Source organism: Hirundo rustica, chromosome 6, assembly GCF_015227805.2.
Source record: "Hirundo rustica isolate bHirRus1 chromosome 6, bHirRus1.pri.v3, whole genome shotgun sequence".
Taxonomy (NCBI): Eukaryota; Metazoa; Chordata; class Aves; order Passeriformes; family Hirundinidae; genus Hirundo; species Hirundo rustica.
In genome coordinates this window covers 57781344-57793626 of record NC_053455.1, presented here as the reverse complement: position 1 = coordinate 57793626, position 12283 = coordinate 57781344, and the positions used below count along the sequence as shown (strand labels likewise).

The following is a 12283-nucleotide window of genomic DNA, read 5'->3' as shown; positions in this document are numbered from 1 at the left end:
ATAAAAAAAAAAAAAAAGAAAAATCTACAGCAAAAACTGCAAAACTCCTTCTTCCACTTTTAAATAGTGTGGAAAAAACCCCCAAAAATCTCAAGATCTCTGCTGGAAAGCTTTGAAAAAACAAGCAATCCAAGAAACCCCTATGAAGCATTTCCAAGAGGTTCTTTTTAGCCTTAGAATATGTTTTATGAAAGGAAGAGAAAACGGGAACATGTACAATTCATCATGTCAGATTAAGCAAACATACTTAATATTCCCTCAACAGGACTCTGACTGAGGCTCTCCAAAGATTAAAAGTCAATAATTTACTTTTAAAAAAAATTAAATTTCAGGGAATCTGGTAAATAGTGTGGAACTTGAGGTGCTACTAGACTGTAGTCTAGAAACACCATAGAGCAATCTGGATAAACTGTGCGCTCTGCCACTTGGAATAAATGATCTGGCTTAAGTATTCTTGATAGCAGTTCAGAAGCACAGACAAAAAACATTTGGGAATGGAAAACAATTACCCCAATCACCCCTCTGGAAAAAGCTAAAAAAAAAAAAAAAAAAAAAAAGATAAAAAGCATCTACACAACTGTGCAAAACCCCTGTGTATTTAAATACACTCCTAGCACTCAACTGTTAAAAAGTAAAACAAAAAATGGACTAATGGGTTAAAAATCAGATTTAGGTGCTGAGCTGTTACAAAGAGGAGTTCACTTGGCATTTGGACGGTGTTAAAACAATGTTTTTAATGTGGATGCTAGTGCAGAACCCGGGGATTAAACACAAAGAGACACAGACAGCTCCCACATGCAGGAAAAGGAGGTTACAGGCACAGCAGCCCCAGCGCTCGCCCATCACCGCGGGGAGGAGGAAGGGACAGGCATAGCAACCACAAGCCCAAAAGCAGAAAAGCGCATACCTTCAGCTTGGAATGAAAATCACGAGATTTCCTTCTGGCAAGAACCTGAATGTGACTAGACACCTGCAGGGTAGGGGAAGGGAGGAAACAAAGGAAAAGCCTGTAACCATGGAGATGAAAAGCCCCCTACAACTGGGCAAGCCAAACGTACCTTAATGGCGGCTTGAATTTCTCGAACTTTCTTTCTTGCTAAGACCTGTATGTGACTAGACACCTACATTGTTCAGGTTTATAGGGGAAAAAAAAAAAACAAAAAACAACAAACAAAAGAAAAACAAAAAGCAAATCAAATTTTAAATGTCTACTTTTTTTCTTAAAAAAAAAAAAAAAAAAGGAAAAAAACCAAAACTTTTCTCAGGGGAGGAAGTTATTTGCATCTTCAGTAAGCTCTGCTGTTAAAGATACCACATTCCCAGCCAGATACCAAGCTCTTAGCACCAAGGCTTAACAATACAGGTCATCACAGTGATTTGATTAAGGAAATAAATAAATAAATTAAAAATTAAAAAAAAAAAAAAAAAAAAAGGAGAAAGGAAATAAAAAAGAGTGTAACCCACCAGGTTGTGCATTCAGCTACAAGACAGAAGACACAGTTCACAGCTGGACACAGCCCACGTGCTTTGGTACTGACCCCATCCTGCACAGGCCCTGAGCTCTCATGTGGGGAACCCAAAGGATTTCTACCCCATCTGCTGGGGATGCAGATGCCCACTCTGACCATTTGCCACTAGGCCTGAGACATAACTTGGCACCATGAAATTGTATCCATTATTTATTGTGCTCTGCAGCTCCAGCGAGGAGATTCAGGCAGCATTTTGAGACCACTGAAATGCTTTAAATTCTGGCACAAATGATAAAATACTGGCCCAACAAAGATCCCTGAACCCCTGCTGGTTTCCTCGGTAATCTCAGCATCAAGTCTGCCCATAAAATATTTGTGTAACTGGGGACCAGCAACTTGATGTCAGCTTGAGTGATGCCCAGGTCTGGCCCATGGCTGTTCTGCTCAGAAATTTATGCAAACCCAATCCTGCACTACACTAGCTATTGGTCAGAAGTTGCTGCCTGCACAGTGAAGGTTCTAGGCCAAAATTCACATTCCTGTTTACCCAGGGACATACTGAAATCCATGCTGCTGCTGCTGAGGGTTTAATGATGCTGCCCGGCATCACTCGGTAGCACTCGGCATCCTTCAGCCTTCTGTGTGAAGGTTTAAAACCTGCAGTGATGGCAAAAACCACTAAAGGGAAATCTCTGATTCTCACTTGACCCAGGACATACCATATCAGGTGGTCCACATTTTTCCTACATTAGTTAAAATTCCTGTCTGGGAAAGAACAAAGCAAAAGAAAAGGAGAAACAATGATTTCCTCCTCTGCAAGACTATTCTGTGTCAATAGTACCAAAAAGCCTGTATTTTAGTAGGGAAGCAAACAGCGATGCATCAATGAGCACAGTCCCTGAAGGCCACCTTCGAGAAGCAGCTCAGGAACCAGTCTGCAGTAATTCAGAGTTATACTGCTGCTTACTGAGCGATTTTGCAGGCAAACACCTAGACCGAGTTTTCACACGTTTGTTTTGCTCTCAGTGGGATATTAGTGGTGCTAAGGGCTACACAAGAAGAACAGTGGTAACATTTAATCGCTCGGTTAAAACTCCAGAGTAATGACAAATCAACTTTTTAAAGCACTCAGTTTAAAGTGATTTATGCATCACTGCAGAGGGATGTACAAGTACAGAGGCAGACAGCGCCACACGTAAGCCATCACAGCCCTCCTGCTCTCTTGGCACATGCTGGCCAAGGATCTAACCCCAAGCTCTGCATTTTGACTCCTTTATGGCAACTTTATGACCCCAGCATAATTTCCAGCTCCTGGAGCTCACCTGGGCAAGGCAGGGCAGAACTGAAGACTCTGCCTTTAGTTTGTGATTTCTTTGCCTGTCTTTGGTTTGTTCTTTCTCCCTGTGCTGCAGTCCTCCTCCTTCCTGCCACCCTTTTTCATCTCTTGCACACGTGCTTTCTCCCCGACTGACAAGGGACACCACCCAGGGCAAAACAGCACCCAAAGTGCTTCAAATCCCAGCTTTGTGTGACCCAGTGCCACCTTTCCCTGCGCTGCAGGACATGCGGAGAGTGCCCTTTGTCACACACGTGCAGGGGGAGAAGGGGAATCTCACACCTGGGTAAAGCAAGGGACCTCTGCTGTTTGTGAGGTGTTTTTCAACAGTGCAGTAACCACTGCATAAACTACACACAAACTGTGCTTTCTGCAAGGCTGCTGATTGCTGTGAATATTATGAATTAAAGGGTTTAGTAACGCGAGATAAATTAATGGTTATGTGGTAATCATCTATAAAAAAGCTAAAGGTGGTTTTGAGGTTTATTCTGACTCTTGGATGAGTGAAATCTTACCATGGTGAAAGACCTGAAAGAGCCTAAAGGCTCTTAGGGCATTTTTAAAATGATTTTTATATCCTGTAGCAACTACTGGCCATAAGCTGCGAGCACGATTATGATAAGTTCAATTTTATATATTTACCTCTCATGTCCAAGAATCATAACCTCTATTATACAGCCAAATTCTCTTAACTTTTAAGAAGCTCTATTATTTACCACCTCAAAGGAATAATTATATAACAATATTATAGAGAGAAATAAGGCACAATGTTTGATGGTTTTGCCTCAACTTTTGATTTTTTTATGAAATATGGGGGGACAATAGCTTCACTTACAGGCAGATTAATAAAAAAAGAATCCTCACACCACCACAACATAAACCCCAGAGTTTTAAATATTCTCTAAACAGCGTGTATTTAATCCGAATAGTGAAGTTAATACATCATCCCATCAGAGCTGAAGCACAGACAGCCACTGCAGCCAAAAATGCCATGTTTTGTCATTCATTGACATGCATACTTCCCCACCGGGTTATTTTACCTGCTTCCTGGTCCGTGTCTTCCCTGTTCTAAGTTTGATGTATCTGGCTATCAATTCATTCCTACCTGAAACAAAGAAAAATCCATGGTAAGGGACAAGCAGCATCACACCCGAAACGCCATCAAAATACCACATTTGAACACACGAGCTCCTCGTCTATCGGGTTTGTTTTCCCACACCTACTCCGCTTTTCTTTGCAAACAGTTTGGCAGTATTTCTCACTGTTCACCGGTATTTGTCTTCCATCTCCTCGACAGGCACGGCACGTGCCACAGGAACTACGCAGAGCACCACGAGTTCAGCGTGCGCCCACCGAAATCCTGCAGCGGTTCACAGGCAGGGAGGCGCCTCCTTGGCCAGCAGCTCCCACGCTGGGGCTGACACAAGGTCTGGGCTCCTCTGGTTTTGCTTCCAGGTGCTGTTTGTCCCCCTGGACCCCTTCCTGAGAAGGTCGTGTGCTGCCTGAGCCTAAATGCCAACCACCCAGATGCGCCAGCCTCTCTCCAAGTTTTAATTCTGCAAGGAGGACAGCAAATTCCGCCCTTCCTGCCAGAAAGCCTCCTCCAGAGATGGAAGTCACTGTCCCAGTCCATCAGGTTATCAATCACACCCTTAACTCAGCTCACAAGAGAGGCTGCCCTGCAGTGCTGATGTTCCTGTGGGAGCGGGGCCCATCAACACGGTGGTTTGTTATTCAGAGCTCTGTTTCTCTTGGAAATGTGAAACACTTCCGAGTCTCTAAAACGGCTGCTTGACTCTTCTTCAGTCACACATTATGCTACCTAATGCAAACTAACATTTTCTATCCAAATAATTTCCTTCCTAAGTATTGCTGACATGGAAGATAACACAAGTTTTATGTGGTGTCCTGTTTATTTTCACTGCCTATTATGTTTCTTCTCTGTGAGTTGTAATAACTTAAATATACTTGTTCAACAAGTCCTAAGTTACAGAGCTATTTGCATTCAGCACAGGGGAAAAGCAGCCCGTGCGTAGAAAATGAGAAAACTGATTTAGCAGTGAGCTGAAAATGGGGAGGTTAAGAAAATAACTTGTCACCGATCAAGCTATTTTGAAGTGGATGAGAACATAGCTGGGGAATGCAGAAAATTATTTTATCAGCCAGGGCTTCAAACCCTTACAGTTTTAATGTTGTGGGGGAGAGATGAGGAAGTTTTGAAGTAGCCTGCATATGCTTGAAGTGCATTTTGTTGACTGAGAGATTGAAGACAGAGAGACATTTAGTCAAACCAGACTTTTTCTTCCTCTGTCTCCCCCTCTGAGTCTTATTTTGCACCCTTTGTATGAAATGCCTCACGGTTCCCATCTCTTTCACGTTTGCTAAATGGGTACCAGAACATGAAATACCAAGGTGCTTCAGAGCCGAGCTGCATTTTTGTTTTGGTCTGGACTATGTGCCACGTTTCCCACGACATGCCTCTGGTTTGTAACTCTCCAGCAGGTCTCTTCAGGACAAACTTCAAGAGGTAAATTTTGCGTGAGCAAACAGTTACACAAACCAGCCACATTTCTGCACACAAATGAGGGATTTCCGTATGCAAACAGAGGAGCAGGTAGTTACCTAATTTCATGCAAAGGCCTTGTCTTTAGGCTGAACACCAGCTCTGCAGCCTGCAGTGCTCACAAAATACCTGCCATTTGCAGTGAGCGAGTGCCTTTGTGCGCATGGGGTGAAACCAGGGAATGCCGCACCTCGGTACCTCCCTGTCCTCGTGTTCTTTCTCATAACCCAAACAGAAGCCTGCAAGGGCAGCCCTCTGCAGCCTGGTGAGGTGCAGAGATCACCACACTCCTGCAATCACCAGTGTGATAGGTGGTATGGACATTTTCATATTTCCAAATGCCCGTTTTGATTTCATTGGGGAATGCCCCTCCCACCCCCCTCCAGAAAGTACCTGCTTGGCATATGCTTAAGTATGTGCACAAATTAATACCCAGAAATGGTTTTTTTTGCTGCAAAAATATCAGCAGCTGGTGACTGTGCAAGGTCAGTGATGCTATAAAGTGATGTAAAGGATGTGATGCCATCTCTAGTCCCTCTGTCTGTGCTGCAGACGTTTCAGACACCTGGGCACAGCACGGGTCACTCCAGCCACCCCTTGCCCATTAAGGCAGCCCTAGGCAGCCCCCAGCCACAGCTGAGGTTTCACAGTTCTCCCAGACAAGAGAGCTAAAAAGCTATATTTAAAGGAAAGCTCAGGTTCCCAGGCAGCCACTTGACAGAAAAAGCATCTTTATTAAAAACACCAAGCACCGAAAGTCTAGACTGTATTATTTGAGTGCTGTCTCTGGTGGAGCCCCAGTCCACCCATGAAATACTTTGGCTTCACTCAAGGGGGGCGGTTTGTAGACATTATCTAGCTGGCCAGGGCTATGACTAACAAGACTGCAGTTTTGGCAAGTGACTGCCTCCCTTAAGCTGAAGGTTACCCAGAACCTAACTCCAGAGGAGTCAACAGGGTGGAATAATTTGCCTTAACTTGCAGGGAGGAGGAACTCCACAAGGAACCATAAAAAGTGGCTGAGGTAAAAGCCTAACACACGTTTTCCTTACCATCATGTTTTCAACACAGCAAAGACACATGCATCGGGTTTAGCCAGAGCAGGAGATACTGAAGGCTCACTAAATACCTTCTCCCTGGCCACAACAATCTGAAAAGACATAAATTCTTTCCTGGGCTACCAAAAACCATAAACACAAACAGAAGCACTGCCTGACATAAACAATGATAGATGCCCCAAACTAAAAGTTTACAGCCTTAATGTTATCTACCAAACACTGGTGCTCTTCTTTACCAACTCTGACTGATAGGGACAGAAATGATCTTATCTCCAGATCAACTAAAGCCCAAAGAGGATTTTACTTTAAAAGGAAAGCTTAATAATCCTAAAAACACACCTTCCTGTTCTTGGGAATGAGAAGAGTCTGAAACAAAAGGAGGCTCATGGAACTTCTTTAACTGGCCATCAGAAACCTTAGGGTGAAAAATGCTCATTAATAAATAGATCTGTTTTCTCTAGAAGATCTCAGCTGTGGAAATTCTTTCCATACACACCCTCCCTCTGTCTCCTTGTCATATATATCTGGGAAATTGCCTGGCAGAAGAGAAGAGGTCAGATTTATGAACTGTAAATTTTCAGCTCTTTCTTCCTGTCATTCGCTGTGACAGTCTCCTGCTTTGAATGTTTTGCTTCAGGTATCAAAGAGAGGCATGGGGAGGTGCCTGGTTAGATAAAACATCTCCACAGCACAGGAATCTTTGCCAGGGATCTGGAAAAGTTCAGGAGAGGACCACAACAAATATTTTACATAGGCTGCTTCTTGGAGTTTGCTTTTTTCTCTGTTAATTCAGGCTTTATCTGTCACACCCTTCTGTGTTGTCACTATAATCCCCCCCAGACTGATGATGAGGAAGAGGCATTTTGTGCAAAAGAACATCTCTTTTAATCATGGCATGGAGTAAAAAGGGAATTCAGCTAGAAAACAGTGCAGATGCTAAAAACCTGTGAGGCTTTGTGGACGGCCAAAGCTCTCAAAGCTCCACTGTGGCCCCTCCAAGGGCACAGCTGAGTCCTGAGGGCAGCCCTGCTCCAGCCAACCCTTGGCACACAGACTCCCTCCAGCTTCCCAATCCACTGCCCCATCCACGAGCACCATCACCCTCAGCAGGGGAGCGTGTGGTGATCCTGGACACCTCTCAGCCAGCAGAGAGCTGACACTTCTGCTCCTCTTGTTCAAAACAAGCAGGAGCAGCTGCAAAGTGGGGCAGCTCCCACCGCCTCTCCCCGGGGGAGGCAGTTGTTGCTCTAACAGAGGGCCCTTGTGCAGGGCCAACACTTTTTCCAAGAAGAGCCTAAAGCAGCCAAGCATCATCCCCCACAAAGGTCTGCACGAGGCTCCCGGGTCCGCCCGTGACGCTAAGGGTGTGTTTGTCCCCGCTCGCCCAGCGCCAGCGAGGCCCTCAAAGGTGGAAATCCACCCCTGACTGAGGAAGGCGTCACCGGCAACCCCTTCCCGGGCCAGGAACGGCACCATCACCGCTGCAGGGGAGCACAGGCAGCTCTAGCAGCACCTGCACGAGCTGTGGACATGCTCATGGCCACACCGTGTCCCTTTCCCTGCGTCCCGAACACGGGCATCAGTGCTCACACCCGGGGACCGGAGCATCACGTCCCTGAGCAGCCGTGAGGCCGGCACGCGTCCTTATTTAGAACATTAATGACACAAATCAAACCTCTGCCCTCCCAGCTCCCAGTAACAGGCACTATCCAAACGGGATAAAAATAGGCAAGTGTGGGAAAGAAAGCTGGCTAGCAACTTGAAAATGAACAGCTGATTTTAAAAAGTTTTCATACTCAGCCACATGATTCAAGTAACGACCAAGTAGAAAAGCCCTTTTTTTTTTTTTTTCCAGATAATGAAGCATGATGAATTTCTTCAAATTCTACAAGACCGTGGCTCGGAACAGGTATCTCCCATCCTGACTGACAAGTCTGGGGGCAGACCTGCACAATTTCATCTCCCAAATCGTTCTCACAGCCGCGTTTACAGCACGGCAGAGGTTTGTTCAGCCAGCTTCGGTAAACCCCACTTCTGCTTGGCCTGGTGCTGGCGCTGCTGCCCACGTGCATGGGGGCCAAATTTGGAGAGCTGGTGGGACTTCTGCTTGATGAGGAAGCAGCCGTGAGTGCTCTCCTGGGACAATCCCTGTGAGCAGCACCCAGCTCTTTGTCCGGCTACTGAGCACGGGCTGGACGCAGATCCCAGCCGAGGCACGGACACCATCAGCAGGGATGTGCCGCTTTGAACCCCTTCCTCATCAGAGGGTGGGCACGGGGCCCTTGGACAGCAGAGTCAGGGAAAAGCTGCTCTGTCATGGTGCTCGGCCCCAGCGCTTTTCCGTCCTGTTCTGCCGTCGGAATATCCGGCTTTGGGAGATCTCGCCCCAAATTCGGCAGCGCCGCTTTCCGAAGGCGCCTCACAGCTAAATTGGCTAACAAAAAGCCTCTCGTAGATAAAAGAGTTCTGCGAGTCAACAACTGGCTAAGCAGTTTAAACCTCTAAGCAAGGCATCCCCTATTTAAACGTTGTAGGCAAATCTAATTTAAGCTTTTTAAAATATTATGGGCAGGTGTTTAAGTGGCGGGCACACTGGGCCGCGCTGGGCTGGGAGGGGGCTGGGCGCCGCTTCCCAGGCGGGCAGCATTTTGTTCAGCCAGGCTTTTCTGCAGAAGGGCCACGTGACAGAGGCCAAATAAACAGCATCTGGGGATTTTCAATTACAGACCTTCACCCAGCATGCCTGCACTGTAATCTCTACCAGATGAGGCTCAGGCCTCACTATTTTCAATAATTCACACACTGTGTACACATAACATGACAATAAGGGCATTCATGCAACCGCCTGATTCGCACATCAAAGCTCCCAAATGGCCAGCTGTAAGCATGCTTACTGCTGAATAATTCATTCTTTTCACAGGCTTGAAAAAACGCTCAGCGGGAGTTGGCAAGCTTGTGTTCTTTCCTGTGTGGTATGCTAAACTCAAATTTTGAAAGAGGTACAGCCCCACTAAAAAGAGTCAGAGATACAACTATTTAAATGTGCATTTGCGAGCTTTCGGATGGCTGCTCACAGAAAAAAAAAAAAAAAAAAAAAAAGAAAAAAAGGGGGGGGGGGGAAGAAAAAAGCAGCTCTACATTTCCAAGTGGATAGTGGAGATAAGAGGAAATAACCTACATGTCCTCTGAGGCAGGTGGTTAATAGAAATAAAGTGATAAAGCTGTTTTCTGGCTGGCAAAATATTTTTTACACATATTATTCCTGGCTAAAAATCTTGGCTATACCAGGCGCACAACAGTCAACAAGTCGAGCAGACTTGAAATTTCCTCATGCTTAGCATAAATATTCTACTAGATGGAAAAGAGGGTTTTTGTTAAGACTAACACATATGAAAAAGGCAAACACAGAAACACCAGAGCTAATTCTGTAACTCCTATTTACTGCTCTCGCCGATATGGGTTGAATACTAATGCCTACATGATATTTTAACAACTCCAAACTTGCAGCTGTGTCTCTGAACATTTAGCTTGCAACAAGTGAGAGTGTTCCAGATTTTGTAATACTTTAACTTAACACAACGGAAACATAATTTCTTTAGGAGATTAAAAAAAAAAAAAAAAAAAAAAAAAAAAAAAGAAGAAAAGAAAAAAAAGAAGGCTCTGCTTCATAATATCAAGTTTTCTCGACTGTCAATCAGTGCCTGAACCCGTAGGATCAACTAGTCATGACCTCTCCTTATAGCAAACACATGCTGCTTACCAGCTGTGGGCTGTGTTTTTTACATCCTTTTCTCTATCATTCAGAATGGCTTCCTCCTAATCACAATAATCCCAAAAGTGCTAAAACATATCAATCGTCCTTTAAGCCCTGCCTACAAAAGGCCAGCCGTCCGACCTTTATGGGCTTGTCCAACAGCAGCTGATACTTCATTCAACTACAAATCCAATTTAGCAGTTACAAGAGGTTTAGCATCACTGGAAAAATATTGGTGTTGATCCTGCACTCTTAAGTCAGCAAATATTCCTTTGCCATATTGTTTAGCTTTTTCTGCCATATTTACACTTCTGCTGGATTTCCCTGAGTGACTTCACCAGCAGCATTTAACCTCTGAACTGGTAATATTTACAGTTGATCAAACAGCGATTTTTAAAATATGTTTACCACAATTACAGAAACATAAGTCTATTTGAATTCCAACTGTTATAATTCTAAAAAAAAATCCCCAGCCAACAACCCTAAAAACAAACACAGCCATTTCACTGAAAACCATAGAGCACACTTTATGCACCAGTTATGCAGGATGTTATTTATTATAGCCCTTTGGGCAAGTTCATGGCAATTCTCTCACTTATGTATTTTTAATTGCCAAGTGAGCCAAGGCAAACACTCCCTTGATCCCCCCCTACACCTTTTCTTTTCCTTTTATTTTTTCTGCTATTTTTCCAGGGGTTTTTTTCCCTCTTTTTCCCTCCCCCTCTTTAAGCAGCAGTATGTGTCAGAGACCTGGGGCCCAGGACACAGGTCTCATAGTCCCCAGAGAATGGGATAGGAGGAAAAAAAAAACCCATCTTAACTGTGTGTCTTTGACTTGCTGGAGCTTGTTGGTGCTCTGAATCCTTTGGGAGCCAAGGGTCTGGCTCAGAATTCAAGTAAGGACCATGCACAGAAGTGGCCACACAAGGACAGGAGCAGGAGGGGACAAAGAACTCAGGGCTCCTAAAACAGGTTTTAAGGGCTGCCCCAGTGGGGTGTGTGGATGTACAAACACAAAAAACTACAACGAGCCACTTAAATATTATTATACACAAATTAACTGCTTGCAAGATGCACACTAACTAGGCTGCCCGAGAGGAGAGGGGAAAGAAAAGATCCCAGAAACAAAACAACCGAAATTAATCCCTTCAGATGCTAATGAGCGAACAATTACAATGACTCATTTAAGTTATATCATAATGATACTTCCAAAGAAAAGAACTTTTTGTGTATTGTATTAAAACCAACAACAATAAAATGATCCCAGATTGAATCAAGACCACAATTTAATTTACACAGCAAAAGGGAAATGACCTAATAGGAGCACAGAAAGATATTCTACTCATGTCAAGTCTTAATCTTTGGGTTTTATCCCGGCTTCAGTTTCAGAGAAAACAATGAAAAAGACCCATAGACACATCTGGTTCAGAAGTGTTCCTTGACATTAATGCAATGCATTGGATTCTGTTTGGCAGGTCTTCATACTGGGAAATATTCCACATAAGCAATGTTTATTAATTTTCTTCTGATTTTTTTAAAAACTGAGGCAGAACATATTTCAAAAAGAGAGGAGCAATCCAGAGAGCTCTCTGAATATTCATTAATTAATATTTTGTCAGTGTTGGTTGTCTCAACAAAAGAAGGTTTTACAATTTACTCTAAGGGCCATTTAATTAAAATTTAAATGCTACAAAAATACATGGCAGGTTTGGCTTTTTTTTTTTTTTTTTTTCCCCTAGTAATAATTTTCTACTTACAATAAACTGTATTTTACTGCAACCAAAAACGATTTCAAAACAAACAGCAATTTTTAGGCTTCAGAATATACAAAGAAATCCCCATGGGAGAAAAAAAAAATAAAAAATCCCCAAACTTTGACCTTTGCCATATCTCTGGATCAGCTACAGATGTTTGGTAGATTATGTAAAAACCTAGATGTCCTTAATCTGACATTGTGGGGTTTTTCCCCTGCTCTGATAGCAACTGTCAGTACCCTCTCTGCAAAAACCCCATGTGAATTCCATGTGCAATTCCACGTTTTCAGAGGCGGCTGCAGTTTCTCAGGGACAGGAGCAGTTCAAGAAAGGAGCAGACTCTTGCCCA

General features: G+C 43.9%; 1 protein-coding gene across 6 annotated transcripts in view; it reads right to left on the bottom strand.

Moving 5' to 3' along the window:
• The window catches only part of TEAD1 (TEA domain transcription factor 1), a 154013-nt gene that overhangs the window by 40153 nt on the left and 101577 nt on the right, over positions 1–12283 (bottom strand). For 3 of the 6 annotated variants that reach the window (XM_058420876.1, XM_058420871.1, XM_058420872.1), the window contains exons 3-5: positions 3846–3910; positions 1059–1121; positions 908–970 (exon numbers count right to left, since the gene is read on the bottom strand). Coding sequence is in view for 4 of the 6 variants with exons in the window: in XM_058420871.1 (XP_058276854.1) it covers positions 908–970; positions 1059–1121; positions 3846–3910 (191 nt within the window). In the remaining 2 variants the exon portion in view is untranslated. The remainder of the gene's footprint in view (positions 1–907; positions 971–1058; positions 1122–3845; positions 3911–12283) is intronic. The other 3 variants (XM_058420877.1, XM_058420874.1, XM_058420873.1) reach the window with 2 other exon arrangements.